Source organism: Ursus americanus, chromosome 13 (genome assembly GCF_024610735.1).
Source record: "Ursus americanus isolate L20-20 chromosome 13, mUrsAme1.1.p, whole genome shotgun sequence".
Lineage (NCBI taxonomy): Eukaryota > Metazoa > Chordata > Mammalia > Carnivora > Ursidae > Ursus > Ursus americanus.
Window position 1 is genome coordinate 36,744,252 of NC_142139.1, and position 22,532 is coordinate 36,766,783.

General features: G+C 39.8%; 1 protein-coding gene across 2 annotated transcripts in view; it reads left to right on the forward strand.

The window, feature by feature from the left end:
- Window positions 1-22,532, forward strand: part of ARHGAP10 (Rho GTPase activating protein 10) — a 313,438-nt gene that overhangs the window by 98,026 nt on the left and 192,880 nt on the right. For both annotated transcript variants that reach the window (XM_087866502.1, XM_045798867.2), the window contains exons 5-7: window positions 6,832-6,933; window positions 12,968-13,078; window positions 15,182-15,286. In XM_087866502.1, the coding sequence (XP_087722628.1) occupies window positions 6,832-6,933; window positions 12,968-13,078; window positions 15,182-15,286 (318 nt within the window). The remainder of the gene's footprint in view (window positions 1-6,831; window positions 6,934-12,967; window positions 13,079-15,181; window positions 15,287-22,532) is intronic.

Below are 22,532 nucleotides of genomic sequence, written 5' to 3' on the forward strand. Positions count from 1 at the left end.
GAGTGCAAACAGTGTCCATTTCTTATTTTTCTTATTTTAATTGGTAGAGGGTGGTGGTGAATGAGGATATATTATGGAAATGGAAAATGAGTATGCCTTAATTAATATATTTTCTTTGTATTTGCCATCCACCCTACTGTTTGTTTGTTTTTTAAGTAGGCTCCATGCCCAACGTGGGGCTTGAACTCATGACCCTCCGAGACCATGCTGAGCCATCCAGGCAGCTCCCTACTGGAATTATATAAATTGGACAACTCCTCCCTCTGAAACTTTCCCCATTTCTGATGTTGTACTTGCTCAGAGTATATCCTATAAGCACCTTGCAGGATAGATGCCATATTAAAAGAACAAGTGATTTTAGTAGTTTTAGTCTATGCCTTGAGTTTAGTGGCCAAATTCCATCCTGAAGTCTCATTTTTTTTTTTTTTAAATTCCTTCATTGTTCTCCTGGCTTTAAGTTTACGAAGGATTTATCTCATGTTCTTGTTCTCTACAGAATGTGTATTGGCTGTCATATCATTGATAGGTTTCAAGGAGGCCGGTCCTTGTGGGTCACAGGGAGAAGCCTTTTTTTTGCTGACAGTTTTGTATGTTATAATGAAGAGTAGAGAAAGGTGATTTTCTAGGTGATATAGTGCGACATAAACACCTGTCTCTTTCATTAGATTGTTCAGTGTGTCAGAGAAAAGGCAGTGCTTTCCTTATTTTCTACTAGCCTCCTACTCTGTCTCAATATATAAGGTATCTGGTAAATAACCTATTCTGATGATTCTAGAAGAACCTGGGGAGGGTTTGATCTGGTTACTTGATTTTCTACATCTCTGTTTCCTAAATATTTAATCGTGTTTTGACAAATGTATTTTTGTTTCACTGGTTAATTGGGATACTTAAAAAATAACTTTATTCTCTTAGGTTAAAGGTCTTTTTTTTTTTTAAACAGAATAAAGCTGTTTTTATGTGGGGGAATAAAACTAAAAAAGCCTTTAAAAGTTGACCAGAGCAGAATGCTTAAAATATCCTTGTCAGAATGTTCATCTTCTCTTTCTCTTCTTCCCCACCTGGTGTGTCCTGCTGTCTGCCTTTTCAACTAGAGCTCTTTTCGTTTCTTTTAGTCTTGTTTTCTCCAGTTTCTAGAATCCCAGTGATGTGTTTAAATTGTGGTTTTCATGTGATCCAAACTGCTGGGTGGTTTTTGCAAGTTGGATTTTTTAAAAGCCCCAAGGTATTCTTTTCTACTGTTTGCTTCTCTTTGGATTTGTTCTTCTTCTGTCCTGTTTGGTTTGGGCTTATTCCTCTGTTCTTAGAGGTTCTGCTGATTTTCTTCCATGCTTACCAGCTTCTCCTGTTTGTTGGAAGAATTCCATTTCCCGTTGCAGGACACCGGTCCTTCTGTGCTGTGTCACATGAGGTGACTAGTCAGCATTCCCTTCAGGGCCTGGCTCAGCTTCTACTTCCTCTGCAGCTCTTTCCCCTTCCCTAGGGCTTGTCACTTCTTCCCAGCATCTGCATAACCCTTTATCCATAGCCACTGCCCATTAAATGTCAAAGTAGCCCCAGGAGACTAGTACAGGTACTGGACAACATAGGAGCCTAGTTGGTTGTGTAAAATCTCCAAGAAATATCCCAGCTTGCTTAGACTTACAGTGGGAGAATTTAAAATTGCTCTTTTAGATATTTGAACAATCCAGTAATGAGAACGTGGCTTCAAGCAAGGGGCAGCATGCAAATATCCAAGAGATGCAATTAAACTATATTGATAATAGAGCCTATTCAAATGCTTGTTTGGAAAGAGTCAATTACCATTTTATTCCATGGAATAAAAAATTTAACCCGAAGGGTTGAAAAGGATGTTCATTTCATATATTCTAATTTCCTCAGCCATTCACTGATCCTCACACCGAATGTCTTTTATATAATTCTAAAACTTTATCTAATGACTAAATATTTGATAAAAGTTGATTTCCCAAGATTCTGTAAAGACTGCAAAATATGGGTAAAAAGCAAATCTAAGTAATTTCTCAAATTATGTATGATAAAGCAGAAAAAATGTTGATTTATATTTCATTACATTTCTTTCATTTTAGTTGTAAAACACTTCCCAGTGCCTGTCATAGGACAAGAGGCCCTGGGGTACAACTGTGAATTAAAACCTTCAAGAAATCAACAACTCTGGAGGGGAGATGTCAAATAAAAAAGCAATAAAAACACACCAAAAAGTGCTATAATTGGGGAAGGCATAGGTGCTCTGGAACATGCCCTATGACCTTTGGAGTACCAGGCAAGTCTCTCAGGAAGACCTGATTCCTTCTTGTTTGAATCCCATTTCTGCCCCCTTTTAGCTAGCTGTGTGATTCAGGGCAAGTTACTTACAACCTCTAGCTGTCAATTTCCTGATCTTTAAAATGAGACGAATGACCCCTGCCTCAGAAGGTTTTTGTGAGGTTGACATGAACGTGATCGTCTATTTCCGGTGTCTGGAGTAGGGCCTGGTATACATAGTTGCAATTTATTTTATTATCCCATTTACGGCTTGTGCTGCATCCTCTTGCCAGACAAGAATCGGTCAGGTTTTTGTCCACTCTCTGCATGCGAGCTTCAGAGATAACATGCCACGGTGCTGTGGCTTGGGACCCTTCTGGCCAAGTAGTGCTAAGGCGATGGGTAGGGGACTCTGGAGCGACTGCACGTCACCCCAGGGTGCCCTTCAACTTTGTCGTTGTTGGTACCTCTGCAGCCAGGCTTCCTCCTTCTCTTGTCCTCTGATGGATGTCTCCTGGGTGTGGAGTCAGTTGCTAGATTCTGTGGGGAGAAAAGCTGAATTCTCATTTCTTTGGATAGGCTGACGGGACTTTACAGAAAGGGGGACAGTGGAGTTGGATCAGGCAAATGAAGTGTCATGTGGGATAGGTGACACTTAGTGCAGGAGTTAAGGGAGGGTGCTGTTTTTACACTCCTGAGTGGTGGTGGTGGGGTGCTTCCTGGAAGAGGTGGCATTTCACTAGGATGTGTAGGAGGTCGGTAGACCAGAGGAGGAGAATAGGGCTGGTAAAACTCTGGTTGGCTTGAATAGCAGGGTTGCATTTGGGAAGGTATCCTGCTGAGTATATTACCTGTGGATGAATCTCGTTTCTTGAATGTATGGTATTCCTCCCATCCGCTTATTTAAGGGAGGAAGAGTTGGAATCTCTAAGAAAGTATCTAGTTCTCCAGACTAGTCATGCCTGTTATTTAATGTTTATAGTTGTAAAATAAGCCTTTTCATTTTCTCATCCTAGGAAATTTGTAAAATAACCAAAACGTTTTAAAAAGATCATCCGGGAATTTTAAAAACTGCCCCCCCTTCATCTAAAACAAAACAAAAAAATTCTAGTACCCTAAAGAAGTGTGGACAATTCACAAGCTTTTGTGAGTTCTTTATATGTTCCTTATTCATTTTTCAATGGAAATATTAATATGTGATTTTAACAAAAAATTGCTTAAATCTTAAGAATGTTTTATGCATTAAGAATATTTGCTTCTTTCTTATATATTAATTGCCTCTTCTCCCTGCTTTGTTGCTGGCCTTTCAGCTTGTTTATTGTGGGGTGTTTTTTTTTTTTTTTTTTTAAATATCTAGAAGTTCTTATGGTTTCTCCCGTTTCTTTTTTGCTCAAAAAGTATGCCTCTGTTCTGAGATCTGATGAAACTGTTCTTTTTTATGGCTTCATTTTTTACTTGTGACTCTTTCAATCCATCTGGAATTAATTTTGATATGAGATGTGGTTCTCCGTTTCCAAGTTCTTAACTAATTATATCAACGCCATTAACTGAATATTTTTTACCCAATATTTATGATAAAATCTTAAAATATATATATAAGTATATGTAATACGTATATAATATATATATATGTATATATATATATATATATATATATATATATATATACATATATATATATATGTTTACTTCTAACATATTCAAAAGACCTGATTCCTTAAATTTTTTTTCTTAGGTTTCTGAATTTCTTTTACCATTAATACAGCAGACATCTTATTTGGTGTGCTTATTTGGTTAAACAATAGCTGTTCTTTACTTTTTTGAGGGGGAGGGGCATGGGTGGTTTTGTAACAGATTATAAACTGACTTTCAGTGAGTCATATTTAATCTGTAAACATAATTTTGCTTGGCTTACTCATGTGGAAATGTGGAAAAAAAACCCAAAACAAAAAAACCAAGCAACTATTGCCACCATTTAAAAATCTTTGGATTTTTCAGCTGTTCCAGAAAAGTCAGAGGACATGGTTTATATACTAGCCTATATTCCCACATGGTAAAAATCTGCTGGAGCCATGATATGGCCGCCTTCCCCTCTAGAATAGATATGGACTGATCTGGTTTTCCATTGCCCCACCCCTCCTTAGTGAGTTCTGTCTTGCTTCACTCATTGTACCTGGCTCAGACTTCCTTGAATTTGTACTGCTGTTTTATAAAAGAAATTTTCATTGTATTTAATTTGATCTGTCATATAACCTTTTGTCATAAGGTACTCTCTCTCTCTGTCTCCCTCTGTCTCTCTCTATATGTATATCTCACTCAACACACGTATACGTATGTCTACCCGGTATAGCAGTGTTGAAGAAAAAACGCTATTCTTTATCAGATGCTACTTGAACATAGTCCCTTTTAAAATTCACATGATTTCAGCACAAAGGCCATGTGAGCACCAAGAAACAATACCATTCTATAACGGCATTGAGAACAAATGCAAGAAGAAATAATTATTGAAGTCCTCAGGTTTAACAACAAAACCGCATTTGTATAATGCCATACCATGTGTGAACGAATGCGTTTCCACTCTGTTGGTGGGCGGAATGTTGTTTCTTGGCTGAATTCCTTCTTCACAAAGCCTTCGGTACCCCCGCTTTCTTTCATTCTCAACTTTACCCACGTGTTAACTTACAAACCCCACAACTGCTGAGTGTGCTGGGTGTTTTGACTGCTGATTTTAGCATCACCGCTTCCTTTGTCCCATTCTCTGATTCACATGAAATCAAATGAGTAAAAATATTTTCGGTATTCCTGGTCAAGATGAATCTGCAAGGACAGCGAACGTTTTTTACTAGCCGATCCCGCTTTGCAGTCCTCTCGTGGTGAAGCACTGGCAGGACTTCTCTTCCTGTTTTGTTTCAACCTGAGAAGTGGTTGCCCCGAGAGGGTTGTTATGCTGCTGCAGTCACGGTAGAAAGTGGCCCGGCCCAGGACCTGTCTTCTCACACCTAACCCAGTGTGCATTCCACCATATCAACTTTTTAAAATAGTGGAGATTTTGAAACGGTGGCCATCTGTTTGTTTTACGTTATTTATTTGTTAGTCACCAGAATAGCTGATGAAGAGTGTAGTAATAAAAAGCGGAAAAGATAGTGACCATCTATTAATGCCTTAAACTTTTTTTTTAATAGTTGTAAATTAAGAGCATAAAGAAAAAGTGCTTCTGTTTCAAAAAAAGTGTGACTTTTGTCACACGTAGGTGAACCACGAGATCATAGCACTTTAGGATTGGATCAAAGAATGAGCTATTTAAAAAAAAAAAAATCCCTGATCTTTTTAGTAAGAGAAGTTAGGTTCTGTGTTGTTACATTTTTCCCCCCTAAGTTGTGCAGCTAGGTTGTAATTAAAGTTGGAATAGAAAATGGGAAGAAGTGTCTGTTCCGGAGCCTGACTGTCCTCCCTCAGTGTGGGAGGAGTTCGGGGTCTTTAGATGAGCCACAGGGGCTCTGTCCTAGGTCCCCACACAGCAGTTTGTAGTCCCTTGTTGTGAAAAAGTAATGATAAATGTGAAGAAGTAGACTTTTCATGCTTTGTTCAGTTGAATTCTTTGCCTACACGGAAAAAGATCATATCAGAAAAGGTTATTTTTGCTTTAGAAAATAGAAGTTGGAAAATAGGGAAGAAAATGTTCCTTTCCCGGAGCCCTTGGAGAGTTAGGGAGAATTTGAAGTTAACGGAAACATTTTGACGGGATGAGGACACAGTGTGCTCTCATTGGTGCTCAGAAATGTTTATTAAAAACCCAGTTAAACTGGCAGGCAGTGTTAGGGGAGATAGTCTGTCTTCTCTGTATTTAACAATTAGTATACTTGTTTTCTCAAGAAGCTTCTATAGCAAAAGAAAAGTGAATGCTAGTTCTAGGCAATACCGGAGAAATGTTTGTAACGCTCAGCAAAGAGTCTCAGTGTGAGGATGTCGGTGTTCCTTTAGGCCCTGTTGACCTATTGATACATATTCTGAATGGTGTTATAGAAATCACTGGGAAGGTTTGGGAAAGGAGGTGACGTTTCTGATCAGAGGGTCTTATTGTTAAAGTCACACTGGACAATTAAGGAAAATCTTTCCCAAGTTGTTTTGTTTCCCCAATTGTGGTGATGATTATTTTTTTAATCTAGACCAAAATTTACTCAGTTTTAAAAGAATCCCATTTCTTTGCCAAAATCTGCACAAGTTTGCTGTTTTAAACCTGTGTTCTTCTTTTTATTATTTCTTTCAATGAGGGACAAGTGACATGGCATTACTTCTAAACACTATAATTATTGAAAAATACCATGCTCTGTAAAAAAGCCTATTAAAGGAAAAAGAGAAAAGATATGTGACTCTTCAGTCCTAACACTGTTTTGATGATTAAGAAAAGCTGTGGCCTGGGTACAGATAGATTTTTCAGATAACTTCATCACACTCGTTGGTACTTTATTTATTTTTAGATACTAATCTTATTTTGAGCTGTTCAGTAGATAAACTGTATATATGCATTTTCCCCCTGTTTAATCATAGTTGTCTGTGTTTTCTGACTTGTAGGAAGAAAAAAAGAAGTTTGACAAAGAGACAGAAAAGAACTATAGTCTAATTGATAAACATTTGAATTTATCAGCCAAAAAGAAAGACTCACATTTACAAGAGGTATTGTTTTTACTTTTCTGTTTGTTTCTAAAATTCAATAAGCAGTACATACCTTTTCTTTTTAAAATGTGCTTTTCTTTGGTAAACTTTTCATCTAGGATTAATTAGGGATGAAAAAAAATGAACACATCGGCATGAATTAAGAAAAGGATTCTTGTGGAACAAGGCACAAAATAATGAATATGTCTTACAGTGATTAATTCAGTATAGATTCATAGTATTAACATTTTTAGTTCTGAGTATATTTTCACAGGAACAATTTTATCCGGCATTACTGAAGAACAGATCTATTATTTTCAGGAATAGATTCATTAATCGGCTTTTAAGATTTTTTGAAGAAACACATTGAATTTGATAAGCTCATCTACCATTTGCTTGTGTTTTGTGAAGGCAGCATTAATCTTATTTAACGCTGAAGATTCAGAAGGTTTAGCTTCATTGGAAGGAGAGCATCTTGTTTTACTTGTGTTAATAGACTCTTTTTTTTTTTTTTTGGAGGGAGCTGTGAGTTAAGGAGAAAGGAATTTATATCTTATCTCTCATTTTGTCTGTCTTTCTCTTTTGTAAATTCCCTGGCACTTGTGTTTTCTCACTCACACACTTGAGTGGAAACTCAATGGTTTGCAATTTGGAACATATGTTTTCATTAAAAATAATGCTGTTTTGCAGCTGTTGGGATCTTGACTCATCCCACAAAAGTGTGATATTTTTCTCATTTGTTTATTTTTAAACACAGAAGGAATCGAGGCATAATATACCACTATAATATACACTTATTGAAGTATCATCAAAATGACACTAACAACATTGGCTCCAGTATATTTAAATGCTAGGTATATGGGTGCACACCTTTTATGTATGGGAGGTTGTTTTGACATTCCCCTCATGTCCCATTTACTTTCTCCTCTTTAATAACTTTGACATTTGGAAGGCGTTTGACAGTTTATAAAAGAGAAGGGAGAGGCACCTGGGTGGCTCAGTTGGTTAAGCGTCTGCCTTTGGCTCAGGGCATGATCCTGGGGTCCTGAGATTGAGCCCCATGTCAGGCTCTCTGCTCAGCAGGGAGTTTGCTTCTCCCTCTCTCTCCCCTCTGCCCCTCCCCCACACTCATGTACACACTCTCTCCCTCACACTCTCTCTCAAATAAATAAATAATCTTTAAAAGAAAAATAAAAGGAAGGGAGCTTTTATACCACTTAATCCTCACTATAATAACGGAGGTAGGTAGGGCTCCTTTTTCTCCTTAAGGGTTCCATATTATGTAGAAAACCATACAGTTGTTACATACACTCCGTCATCTCCTCCCCTCTCTCCATTTTGAAATGACAGCTGTTGTTTTATTGGCTCTCCTTATGCCAGCAGCTTTCTACCTGCCTTCTCCCCTTCTCTGTCTTTTTGGGTATTCTGAAGGGATTTTTCATGCTGCAAGTAATTTCCATCTTTACTTCACTCTCTGATTACGTATCTCGTTCGAGCTGTTGCTCAGGCAAAATCTTTATGGCCATCCTTGGCCCTTCCTCTGCTACGCCGCACCTAGTTTGTCAGCATATGTCTTCCTTAGCTTCGGAGTATTCTCAGGCTATGGCCACCTCTGACTCCTACCACCAGCACCTTGGCCCATGCCGCCGGCATCTCTCACGCGGATTCCTGTAAAGGCCTCTTACTTGGTCTCCCTGCTTCCACCAATGTCCCTACGGTTTATATTCTATACAGCAAGCAGAGTGAGCCTTTATGTTGCTTCTCTTCCCCAGATCCTCCCTAATAACTGTCTCCAGAGGCCCAGGGCCCACCCTCCTGTCCTTATACCCACGTGGGCTTCAGGCTCCATGCTTAGGGCCTTTGCTTTGGTTGTCCTCACTTCCTAGTACATTTCCAGCCCAGACCCACATGACTTACTCCTCCACATATTCTCAAATACTCTCCACTCGGAGTCCCCCTTACTAGAGAAGTCCCCGACCATCTTATTGAAAGTACCCCCTTATGCTGCTTTGGTTTTTTTCATACTCTTACACACATGTGATGTACTGTATACTGTATATTTGGTTGTCACATGACTCCTTGCACTGGCATGTAAGCTCCTTGAAGACAACAACACTGCTTTTTTCAGTACTCTATCCTTTGCACCTAAAACACTGCTAGTCAGGGAGTAGGCACTTAATAAATACTTAATGAACAAGTGTGAAGGTGTTTGCACAGTGAGCTGGGGCTTTGTTAATTTCATCATTCCCAAAGATAATTAAACTCCAGATCAGAAATTTGAAGAGACCCTCGAGATGAATTTTAGTTTCATTTAAATTGTATATTCTGTCTTATCTTGCTCTTTGCTCTTTACAAACATACACACTCCCACTTGAAACAGCTTTCTATTGCAAGTGTGAAGGTCTTAAAAGGGGGGATGCTCTTTAAAAGGAAAAGGTTAGGTTTGGATCTTCATTGATTTTGGCACTGGCTCATGTGTTGCTAACCTGCAGTGAACTGAGTTGAGGTACTAGAGAGGTTTATAAATGTTGCTGAGAGTGGTACTGAACAAAGGCTTAGAAACTTGTATCATTCTTTCTCCTTGTTTCAGATGAACGTTAACAGGAGACAGTTGTTGCAGAGAGCAGGCTGGCTATTTGGTAATGACCTGTAGCTCTCCATTTACTGGGCACAATGGCTTCTACTTCCAGCCACATCCCTAAATTCTTTTTTTTTTTTTTAAAGATTTTATTTATTTATTTGACAGAGAGAGACAGCCAGCGAGAGAGGGAACACAAGCAGGGGGAGTGGGAGAGGAAGAAGCAGGCTCCCAGCAGAAGAGCCTGACGTGGGGCTCGATCCCAGAATGTCGGGATCATGCCCTGAGCCGAAGGCAGACGCTTAACGACTGTGCCACCCAGGCGCCCCAACACGTCCCTAAATTCTAATTAATATTTGCACTAGAACAAGTATCAGATATTTGAGAAAAATCTATTTCTGTTAATTTTTGAAGTATATTTTTGTTTGAGTAGTCAAATGATTACATTTCAGTACATATGACTAGAGAAGTAGATCTTTTGAATAACTTTGAGATTGGTCAATTCTCATGATACATATTTTGAACAGGAGTGGCCAGAAGTTAGATGATGATCAAATAGAAATTTGTTTAAAAAGTCACTTTTGCTTGGTACGGTAAAAAGTACAGTTTGAATGTGTGTTTTCCCACACCATCTAGCAGTTAACTCAGTCTCACAGTCTGCCTGGAGACCGCATCAGCCCCAACAGGTTAAGGGCTCCGTCGCACAAGATTGTCCGTTCTTCAGATGCCAGTTGCAAATCAAGGTTACTACCTGTGCTTCTGACCTACTGGCTATAAATTAGATGTTCCCATGTCCCCCTCCTCCAGTCTGATTCATTTGCTAAGAGTGGCTCACCCAATTGAGCTAAAACACTTACTTATATTTACTAATTCATCATAAAGACTAATATAAAAGATAGAGATGAATAGTCACACAGGGTGGGGTCTGGAAGGGTCCCAAGCACAGAAACTTCTGTCCGCATGGAGCTGGGGTGTGTCACTCTCCAGGCACTCACATGTGTCCAGCCACGTGGACGTTCCAGAGTTTTTACAGACTTTCCTCTGGAGTGCCCCTCCCTCCACCCATTGCCAGAGGTCAGTGGACAGGACTGAAAGGTCCAGCCCTCCTATCACTTTGTCCTTCTGGCCCCACCCTAAGTCACCTCAATAGCATAAACTCAGGTGGGCTCCAGAGGGGCTCTTTATGTAGATGGAAAAGGTACTCACCACACTCAGGACTTTCCGAGGGGTTCAGAAGCTTTGTGCTTTATTCCTCGCGTAGCACATTCACATTGTTGCGTAACCACCACTGGATTCCGTATCAGAACTCTTTTCATCTCCAAACACTGAAACTGTATCCGTTGAAAACTACTTCCCCAGCTGTCTACCCCCCGCTCCTGATAACCGCCCTTCTGTTTTCTGTCTCTGAATTTGTTCTAGGTACCTTATACAAGTGGAATCCTACAGTATTTGTCCTTTTGTGACTTGCTTATTCCATTTAGCATAATAGCTTCATCCATGTTATAGCATGTGTCTGAATTTCCTTCCTTTCTGAGGCTGTATAATGTTACCATTATCTATATATGTATATATCACATTTTGTTTATCCATTTACCTGTCAGTGGGCACTTTGGTTCCTGCTGCCTTTTAGCTATTGTAAATAATGCGGCTGTGAACATGGTTACGTAAATCTTTTTGAGTCCCTGTTTTCAGTTTTTAGGAGTATATACCCAGAAATGGAATTACTGTATCATGTGATAATTCTGCTTTTAAATTTTTTGGAGAACCACAATGCTGTTTTTTCCTAGCAGCTGCATCAGTTTACATTCCCACCAACAGTGCACAGGGTTCCAATTTCTTCACATCCTCAGCAACGTTTGTTTTCTGTTTTTTTAAAATTTTATTTTAATAAATTTTTTTTTGATAGGTGTGAGGTGGTGTCTTTTATTTCCATAACGATTAGTGATTTTGAGCATTGTTCCAGGTGCTTATTGCCATTTATATATCTTCTTTGGAGAAATGTCTGGATAAATACTTATAAAAGTAAAGTTGGCCAAATTAGGAAATATATGATTGATGCCTTGTAAGAATGGTTTCTAGGATGACAGCTCTTGCTCTGCTGTTCCGCCATGCAACCCTGCTTCTCCCCCAGTTCCCTTCTAGTTAGACAAGATAAGCTAGAACCTTTTCCCCCCCTTGGAACAGTCTCCTGACCATCTGGTGCCTGTTTACTCCCAGACGATGACACATTTTTAGGGCCTAACAGCATGATTACCTATAGATGGGCTTCACGCCCTGGCCTACCTTTTGAGAATCAGGTTCTTTTCTTTTTTCTTTAACTGAAGTATAGTTGACACACAGTGTTACGTTACTTTCCGGTACAGCGCAGTGATTTGACGACCCTGTGCGTTATGCTGTGCTCCCCGCAGGTGTAGTGGCTCCCATCTGTCACCATACAACGCTGTTACAGTGCTGTTGACTATATTCCCTAGGCTGACTTTTCATCCCCGTGACTTATTTATTCCATAACCAGAAGCCTATACCTCCTCTCCCCGTCACACATTTTGCCCATCCCACCACACCCTCCCCTCTGGCAACCATCAGTTCTCTGTTTTAATGGGTCTGTTTTTGCTTTTTTGTTTTTTTTAGATGCTACATATAGGTGAAATCTTGTGGTATTTGCCTTTTTCTGTCTGACTTCACTGAGCATAACAGCCTCTAAGTCCATCCACATTGTTGCCAGTGACCCCCCCCATTGTTGCCAATGACCCCCCCATCTCATTCTTTTTATGGCCAAGTAATATTCCATTGTATGCATCTGTACCACATCTTTATCCATTCATCTCTCAGTGGACACTTGGGCTGATTCCTGTCTTGGCTATTGTAAATAAGGCTGCAGTAAACATAGGGGTGTTTCTTATTTCCTTTGGGTTAATACCCAGAAGTGGAATTACTGGATCATATGGTGTTTGAGATGGTACCCTTGCTGCCACTTCCTCACCTGCTGCCTTCAGTCGTGAGTCCCGAGGTGACTAGATTTCCCAGGCCAACTGCATTCTTAGAGGATTTGTCAACAGAAATAATGCTTATGTGATTTTGATTGTATGTGTATGGTTCAGCCTTGGGTGTCAATTGGGGTAGGGGTGAGTTTTTCATGAAGAGCTCTACTGTTTGATGTTCAGTCATTGGGGTCAGTCTCATCGTAAAGTGCAGGGGTTGGCATACTTTTTCTGCAGAGTCAGGTGATAAAAATTATGTTTTTATGTTTTTGTAGACAGAAAGGTCCCTGTTGCAACTGCTCATTTGGCTGCTGCAGCAGGAAAGTGGCCATGGAAGATACATCAACCAGTAGCCGTGACTATGTTCCAGTACAACTTTATGTAGAAAAACGGGCTGGGGGCCATATTTGTCATGGGGTTTGTAGCGTTGCCAACCTCTGGTCAAGAGTTTCACTCCTCACCATCTCGGATTTAACCAGCCTCTATTGCTTTCACATAGGCAGATATCCAAGTGGAGCAGAACCGGCAGCACTTTTATGAACTGTCTCTGGAATATGTATGCAAGCTTCAGGAAATCCAGGAAAGAAAGAAGTTTGAGTTTGTGGAACCTGTAAGTATCATAGAAGGTGGTTCTGCTATTAGATTTTTGTGATATAATAGAAGTGTTTTTCTTCCTGGATTGAATTTACCATTGCTGGGGGCCATTGTGCATACACGACTGTTGACTATAGCACAAGGATCATAAATTATAAAGGGTGGACACATCACCATGAAGTCAAGGAATCACCTACAAATCAGTGGTTCTCAGCCTTATTGGCATAGCAACATGTAGGGAATATTATTTCTCAAGGACTCGGCAATTTCTGCCACCCTATTGTAGGCCCACCCTTTAAAGAAGAGCCCTGTGAGAGAAATGTTAGGATGGGAGAGACCGTGCTGGTGTTGATGGATAATCTTCACTCTGCTTGAGTTTGTTCTGAAGCAAGTACACCAATCCAAATTTTGGTACTTTGAACAATTATCGATTGATGATAAATTATTTCTAACACAACTTAATGCTTATGGCAACTGAAGAACCAGCATGTGGAGCACTTGAAACTATTTTGTGAGTTACTGTGGCCATTCTTCAGACCTGTTTACAGACATGTGATTTGTGTTTGTGCTTCTATTAGATGTATTCTAATAGCTTCAGTTCTTTATATATATATATGCATATAAGTTCTTATATGCATATAAGTTCTTTATATATATATGCATATATATAATGTATATGGACACATATGAATGTATGTAAAGGGTAATTCATACTGTGGGTTTTAGTGAAAAAAACCAAGAAACACTGGAATTCACGATTCTCAAGATTATCTTTAATGTAGGTGTTTTTGCATGTGATTTTTAAAAAAAGCAGCTTTACTGAGATAGAATTTACATCCCCCACACAGTTATCCATTCTATGTGTGATTTTGAGAAACAAAAAAATAACCAAGTAATGATTAATTTAAAATTGGCATTCATGGAAGCAGTGGTCTAGTTAGAGTAATAGAATTAACTTTATTTGTTGAAGATATTATTTATTTATTTGAGAGAGACAGTGATAGCAACGGAGATAGGAGAGAGAGCACTAAGCGAGGAGGAAAGGGAGAAGCAGGCTCCCCACCGAGCAAGGAGCCCTGTGTGGGGCTTGATCCCAGAACTCTGGGATCATGACCTGAGCCGAATGCAGATGCTTCACCGACCGAGCCACCCAGGCACCCCTAGAATTAACCTAATTTAAGCAATTAGAGAAAAATTCATCTCCATAAAGCTTTCTTTTATGTGAAATACTAATAATGACCTGGATTTATTGAGCATTTACAGTGCTCATTGTTCAAGTCATCGTTGTTATACTTCACCGTGCTCATGTTTATTCTACACACTCCATAGGAGGTATTTTTACGATCCCACTAAGCACACAAGGAAATAGAAGTACGGAAAGTTTCAGTAATTTGTCCAAGGTCTCATAACATAGCTGAAGTTGGAGATTGACCCCTGCTGGCCACTTGACATTAGAGTCCCAGATTCCTAACCATTGTGCTGTGTGACATTATGAAGAAAATGAATTTCAGGATTTCCCTAATTCCTACCCCAAATCACTTTTACTCACTTTAAATTCACTCACATGTTGGGCAGAAGCGGGTGCCCTTTAATCAAGAGGGGCAGGTGAGGGTAGGTCAGAACTCAGAGCTTAATTACCACCCTGTCTCTACCCGTCTTTGCCGCAGTCACCGAAGGTCCATAGACACAAGAGAAGTTGCACTGCACTGGACGCCATTGGAGAGAGCCTTTAGCTCTTCGATCCTGTGATTTCACTTTCATTATAGATTCTATTGACCTATGGTGATAAGATTTCAATTATAAATGAATATAGAGATTCTCTCGACTAAAAAGAACAGATGAGTGATGTAGAACTGCATTTCTCCAGTACACTATACTCTCAAAGCTATCTCAAGGCTCTGATATTTAAGGAAAAATCACAAACCTTTCATTTTGTAAAAGGACAAATTAGTAACTAGTATGTAGTTAGATTTAGTTGAATACAGTGACTTCTTTTAATTATTTTACTGCAGTAGAATCACAGTGGGATGGGGGGCAATATGTGGCTGTTTTTATTCTTTTTCCCCCCCCACACTGAGTTTTTGTTTGTGCTAATGTCATCTTTTTCCCTTTGTCTTAGATGCTGTCATTTTTTCAGGGAATGTTTACTTTCTATCATCAGGGCCATGAACTTGCCAAAGACTTCAATCACTACAAAATGGAACTTCAGATCAACATTCAGAATGTAAGGAAGTGAAAGCTTTCTGATATAAGAGGATGCTTGAGATGTGTATTTTCCTTTTGTTATATGAAAAGCCTTAAACTAAGACCAGGCTGAGCGCTTGATGTTGAGAAACTGAGGCTATGTTGCCACCTTCTGGTCAGTTCTCAGTGTAACAAACTGCTCTTCAATTAGACGAGGCTCAGGAGGAATTCTGCCACCTGGCGGCTCTTTTTTTTTTTTTTTTTTTTTTTTTTTTTTTAAGATAAGGAATTTGTTTTAAGAATGTATTTTTCTTGTCTTACTTTCAGAAGTCACTAGGTATATGTTTTGAATCAGGAGTCCCAGAATTTATTTTTATTATTTTTTCCTGTTTTATTGAGATGTAATTGACATACAGTACTGTATAAGTTTCAGTCGTATAGCATATTGACTTGACATACATATAGCAAAATGATTACCACAATAAGTTTAGTTGATGTCTATCACTTCATATAGTTACAGATTTTTTTTTTTTTGTGATGGGAACTTTTAGGATCTATTCTCTTAATAACTTTTAAAATATGTCCTACAGCAGTGTTAACTGTCATCATATTGCCCTTTGTAGGGATAGTTGCAAGGACAAACTTTGTTACCTAACTTTCAGTCTTTCTTGTAGGGAACACACAAAAGAACACTCTACTTTAGGTGTAATGATCTCAATTTCTATTACCTGTGTATCTTACTTGATTTTTAATTGCAGCTAGGCTTATGGCTCAAGAGGGATTTCTTCCCTGTGTTTATGCATATTCGCTAATGTATTGAATTCACAGTTACGGTTGGTCTATATTATTTTCCTGGAAAATGTATGCTTTCAAAGAGGTCTTGGATAAAGAGATTTAGGAGAGCTTTATCAAACAGTGGGACATAGATGACTTTGATCAGAAGGTGCTGGGTGTTTTTCCTCTCAACACTTACGTTGACTTTGGAAGTGTCCTCATTGAAATTGTTTTCAGGTTATGTTTAGTATAATTTTCGGCCTCATTAGAAAAGTGAGTGAGTTTTGGGACAAGCGCATTCTAGCTCATACTGAAAGACGTATGAGGGATGGGACTCTGTGCTGTTTGCTGCCTGGCTTTGAATTTGATATCGTCATAGAGATTGAGGAGGAATGGTTTTTGTGTAGATTTTGTTCCTAAGTTTTTCATATAGTTCCCTACATTTGGGAATGAGATAATGAAATCTCTCCCTCTCTCTCTCTCTCTCTCTCTCTCTCTCTCTTTTTGTAGTTCAGGTGTATTTGTAGATTATTTGAATGTCGAGCTGGGTTAAATAACTAAAAAGTAACCACCCCCACTCATGCCCCCCACTATCAGTGACCATATGTAACAGAATTCTAAACAATATCAAAGCACGTATGTATGTGTTGATTAGTTCTAATTTTAAAACTCTCTCTGTGGGTAGTAGAATAGTCTAACGCTGCTGTGATTTTTCAGAATACGTTTGCAGACAGCAGAACACAGGTTGGTAAAAAGAACACTATGTAGTTAGGTTAGAAGATTAATTATACTCTTGATTTTTTCCTCTACCAACTGGCTATATAACTTGTGGAAATTTACTTCTTCTGTCTGGATGTCATCTGTCAAGTGCAGGGCTGGCCTGGATGAGAACCTTCAGGCAGAACTGGTTCCATAATTTGTGGGGCCAGTGTAGAACGGGACGGCAGGGCCCTTACTTAAAAATGAAGAATTTCAAGACTGTGATAGCAGAGCATTAAATCAAGCACGTGACCTTCTGAGCCCAAGGTCCTATGTGGTTGCACAGGCTATGTGCCCACAGAGCTGGCTGTGCCTTGGTGTCTGGGGTGAGGGCTGGGGAACGTCTGCATCTCCCAGAAGCTCCCATGAAACTATCCCTGCACAGCGTGCTTGTGGGTGGAAGTACTTTTGTAACACGCCTGTGTGCTAAAAGGGATGTAATTGCCTTTTATACGCCAAAGTGATTTCGAGAGATTAAATATTTCAGTGTAAATGAGCAATGCTCTGTCCAAAGCATTAAAAGCAAAACCTAAAAACAAGCTATCCCTTAAAATGGTTCACAAAATAACTTGGTTAATATCCTTACTACGTTCAGACGTTAACTTACACATTTGGTAACAACAGTCATTTCCCATAGAGAAATGGGCAAAGAATGGTTGGCTGGAAAATTTTTCTGTATCCTCTGGAACACAAGGATTGTCATCAGTGAATTGCCCTAAAACCTCTTTTCTCCATATTCGTCTCTTCGTTTTGTTCTGTTCCTGAAGCTGCTCCTGCAGCTCCTTCACGCAGAGCCCCTTCTTTCCTCCTCACCTGCAGTGTGGAGAACACCTGATCGAGGTGTCTTTGCTGTTTGGGTTTGCTCTTAGCTAATGCTTTTCCCTTCAGAAAGGCCAGCACCTTTGAAACACATGCCGCTCATTCTGTGGTACCTGCTGCAGCCGAATGTTGCTGTACTTTGCTCCTTTCTTGGCCATTTCTCTCATTCCCTGATGATGCCAGCCTTTCACGTAATAAAGGGAAAATGCTGGTAATATAAAACCACAAATTACAGAAATCCCAGTTATGTGTCCTTTTTTTATGCGATGTTTCCTTATGTATTTAAGGAAGTAGACCCACATATTAAAACGTTAACTATCTGTGCACTACAATGCTGTGGATAATTTTGGTCAGCTTTTTAAAGTATTCGTAGTAAAAAAAATCCAGCAAGATCATTTTATAATCAGTAAAAGGCAAAAGTGACTTAAAAATGAAAACAACCTATTTTTCCCCATCTGGTTTCACCTTTTCTGTTGTAAAAAGGGTAACACCTCTTTTGTTTTTTTGAAAGCAATTTATTCTTCACCCACTTTCCATAATCCGGAGTAATACATGGAAAGCAAAACAGAGCAAGATGGCTTTAGAAAATAGATTTTCAAGAAAAATATAAATTGCATCAAAATTGAAGGATATTTTTAAAAAACTAAATTTAAACTTTTGTTCTTTATCCCCAGAGGAATGTGGGGAAAGAGAAACTAGAATAGAATTCTTCCTAGAAGGAAATGTAATGTGAGAAATCTTAGAATTCATGAAGAATCCCCAGAAGATCCTAAGAATAGTTAAGATTTTAAGAATATGCCCAAAATTTTTGTTACAGCGTTGTGAGAAAAGTAGAACACTGAAACAATAAACTATGTTTTTTAAAGAAAAGGGATTGGAAGTGATTGTGTAAAAATATGAAAGTGCTTATTTTTGAGGGATCGTTTTATGGTCACTTTTAATTGCTTTTAAAACTTTTCTTTATGCCCCCAAGACAGGTCTGTTTGTGCCCCTTCCCTCTTTCTGTTTTATAATGTTGTGGATTAGTTTTTATATTCTGAAAAAAATTTTAAAAACATACTTTCTCTTCTTGTCAAGTTTAAAACAATAAACTGTTAGTTATTGAAGATTTTCCTTTATCCTTTGACAGGGAATAACTGTGACTTTTGGTAATAGTAGTCGTAGTAGTAATGTCATTTACATTTATTTTATTATCACGTACCAGCTATTACCCGAGTGCTTTATTTGGACTATGCACATTTCGTCTTCGCAGAAGTCCTGTGGTGTAGATTTCGTTATTCCTATTTTACAGATGAGGACAATGAGGACAGGAACTTTCTGCTGTCCTGCTGCTTTCAGGTCAGGGCCAGCATTGGAATTTGGGCAGACTCACTCCAAGGGACCTTGGTGGTTGGTTTCAGATTCTGTGCTGGGATATAAGTGGGTCACTCATGGTGTGTCTGGGGTCTGCAAATATAGGAGCTGGGGAACGTCTTAATATGGCCATCTGCTTGCCCAGACCTTAGCAGCTTGGGGGTAACACGGGAGTCCCTTTAATTGTAGGAACTCAGATTTAGGACCTGATGGTAAATCTCTGTCACCTCCACCTCTCACCACTTCTAAACCATATTTCCCTCATCCCCATGGAAAGTGTTTTATATGGGATTTGGACTCTTATCACCTGTTCACCTGGGGTCTGTTGACTGCCATTCCTTTTTCTGCCACCTCGCTCTGCATGGCGCACTTGAGGGCAGTATGGGGATGGCAGTGAGGGTGTGTGTGTGTGTGTGTGTGTGTGTGTGTGTGTGTGTGTAGGGCCTTCCCCCTTTCCTGTTATTTTGCAAGGTTACTAAAGCAGGGCTGCATGGGGCCCCCGCTCATGTTTTACAGCTATTTCATGAAACCTTTTTCATATTTTTAATTATACTTTGCCTTCCTTTCCTCTCTGAATGAGGTCATGGGGCCCGGATGGGAAAACTTAAAATGGCTATCTGTACTTGGAATCAGCCTTTTCCCTCTGCCTTTAAAGCTTTGTTTCTGGGTATAACACTGTGAAAAGCTCTTTCTCTTGCTCATCTCCTTTTTTCCTTAACATGGGAGTGAACCTATGCTAAGCCTGACCCACCAGGTTTGTAGACTGAATTCCAGCTTAGTCCCCAGATTGAAGCCTCCCCCCAAATAGGTGAGGTGATAACGTATTTAATTTATGCGGCATAACTGAAGACTGCTTTATTTGGAAATTTATTTAGGAAGGCATTCAAGGAAAGGAATTTCCTTTTCCTTTTTACTGACAGTGGATAGTTCCAGACTATCTCAGAGGTTATTTGGAGGATTAACGCACCAAAAAGTGTTTTCAGTAGTGGCAGCCACGGTGTCAACACTAGTGGTCACGTACTGTAGCCTTTCCAGTCTAACATGATTATCATGTGATGATATCTTAATATATATACACCTGGGATTTAGAATTGGACATTGCTAGGCTCTAGCCATTCTATTATTTATGTTCAAATTTTAAAGTGTAATTTTCATTTCTATTCATAATTTACCTTAAATGGTAAAATCCTTCCCCTCCCTTCCCAGTGCAGAGTCCTAGCATCTGAGGAAGTAGGACAGTGACGGTAGGTGGTACTCCATGGAGGGGTCTGCAGCAGGAAAAGTGGGGGTGATGGAGGGGGGGAGGGTATAGAGGCAGCCTGCAGAAGAGGTGGCTGGAGTATTTGGGAGATCGGTTACATTGAGCAGATGTGTTAATTGAACAAATAAGTAAATAGATTGAGAATAATGGGAGATAGATTTCTCACTCTCTGAAAAGAAATATACAAAATCGGGGAGGAAGGGGTGCCTGGGGGGGTCGGTTGGTTAGGCTACCGACTCTTGATTTCTGCTCAGGTCATGATCTCAGGGTCATTAGATCAGACCTTTGTCGGGCTCCCCGCTGAGCAGGGAGTCTGCTTGAGAGTCTTGCTCTTCCTCTGCCCCACCTCCCGCTTACATGTGTTTGTGCACATGCGTGAGCTCTCTCTCTCTCTAACATAAATAAATCAATCTTCAAAACTGGGAAGTGATAGGCTAGAAAGAAACTGGAAGTATTGGATTGGGATTATATTTACTGGTATGAACATATAAGTTTTTGAATATAGAGAGGCATAGAAGTGTATGTGTGTTAAAACACATACATATGTGTACATGTATACACATCCGTGTAGTTTTTGTTTCTGCCAAGAACACCCAGGAGCAGTGACATCCCTTCAACTGTGACACACTGTGCCCAGATTTTGGTTTCTTAATACTTCACTAAGGACAAGGGCTTCTGTAGGGGAAATCGTTGATTCTAGGACTGGGACAGAGAAAGTATAAGATGAACCCAGGACTCCTTTTGGGACAAGAAAGTAAGGGATTACTCAATAGAGGGGGCACGTCAAAAGATACAAGATTCAGCTAGAAGGGGTCCCTGCTGGTCCAGTCCCAGGACAATTTGAGCATTAATATGACTAATGAGAGTGTTGGGTGCAATGCATGAGATTAATAGGAATATGTGTGTGTGTGCAGGTGTGTGCTCCTGGGTGTGTATGCTGGCATCTGTACACACACAGCATGCACATATCTGTGTGTGTGTGTGTGTGTGTGTGTGTGTGTGCAGGCATAGCTCGCTCTATTGTGCTCTGTTTTTTTAAGCTTCACAGATACTGTGTTTTTTACAAATTGAAGGTTTATGGCAATCTGTGTCACACGAGTCTGTTGGTGTTATTTTTACAGAAGCAGTTGCTTACCTCTGTGTCTCAGTCTCACAGTTTGGTAATTCTCATGATATTTCAAGCTTTTTCATTATTGTTACATTTGTGATCACGATCCATGATCTTTGATGTTTCTGTCATAATTGTTTTGGAGTGCCACAAACTAGGCCCATATACGATAGTGAACGTAATCGATGAGTGCTGTGTGTGTTCTGACCGCTCCACTGACCAGCTGGCCCGCATCCCCATCTTTCTCCCTCTGCTCAGGCCTCCCTATTCTCTGAGACACAACAATACTGAGATCGGCCAGTGAATAACCCTATAATGGCTTCAAGTGTTCAAGTGAAAGGAAGAGTCACACTTTAAATCAAAAGCTAGAAATGATTAAGCTTAGAGAGGAAGACATGTCGAAAGCCCAGACAGGCTGAAACCTAGGCCTTTTGCACCAAACAGTTAGCCAAGTTGTGAGTACAAAGGAAAAGTTCTTGAAGGAGATGAAAAGTGCTACTCCAGTGAACACACGAGTGCTAAGGAAGGGAAACAGTCCTATTGCGGATACGGAGAGAGTTTGGTCTGGTTAGAAGATCAAACCAGCCACAACATTCCCTTTAGGCCAACGTCCAACCCAGAGCAAAACCCTAATCTTCCTCAGTCCTGTGAAGGCTGAGAGAGGTGAGGAAGCTGAAGAAGAAAAGTCGGAAGCTGGCAGAAGTTGGTTCATGGGTTTTAAGGAAGAAGCCGTCTCCATAACAGAAGAGCGAGAGGTAAAGCAGCAAGTGCTGATGGAGAAGCTGCAGCAAGTGGTCCAGAAAGTCCAGCTTCATTCATGAAGGTGGCCTCACTACACAGCAGATTTTCAGTGTAGATAATGTCTGGCTTCAAAGCTTCAAAGGACAGGCTGACTCTCTTGTTAGAGGCCAGTGCAGCTGGTGACTTTCAGTGGAAGCTAGTGCCCATTTACCATTCTGAAAATCTTGGAGTCCTTAAGAATTAGATTAAATGTACTCTACCTGTGCTCTATGAACGGAACAACAAAGTCTGGATGACAGCGCGTTTATGAACAGCATGATTTACGAAGTATTCTAAGCCCTCTGTGGAGAGGTAGATGCCACTAAGAACATTAGTGACACGTGGGAAGAGGCCGAAATGTCAACACAAGTAGGAGATTGAAAGAAGCTGATCCCAACTCTCAAGGATGACTTTGAGGGGTTCGAGACTTCA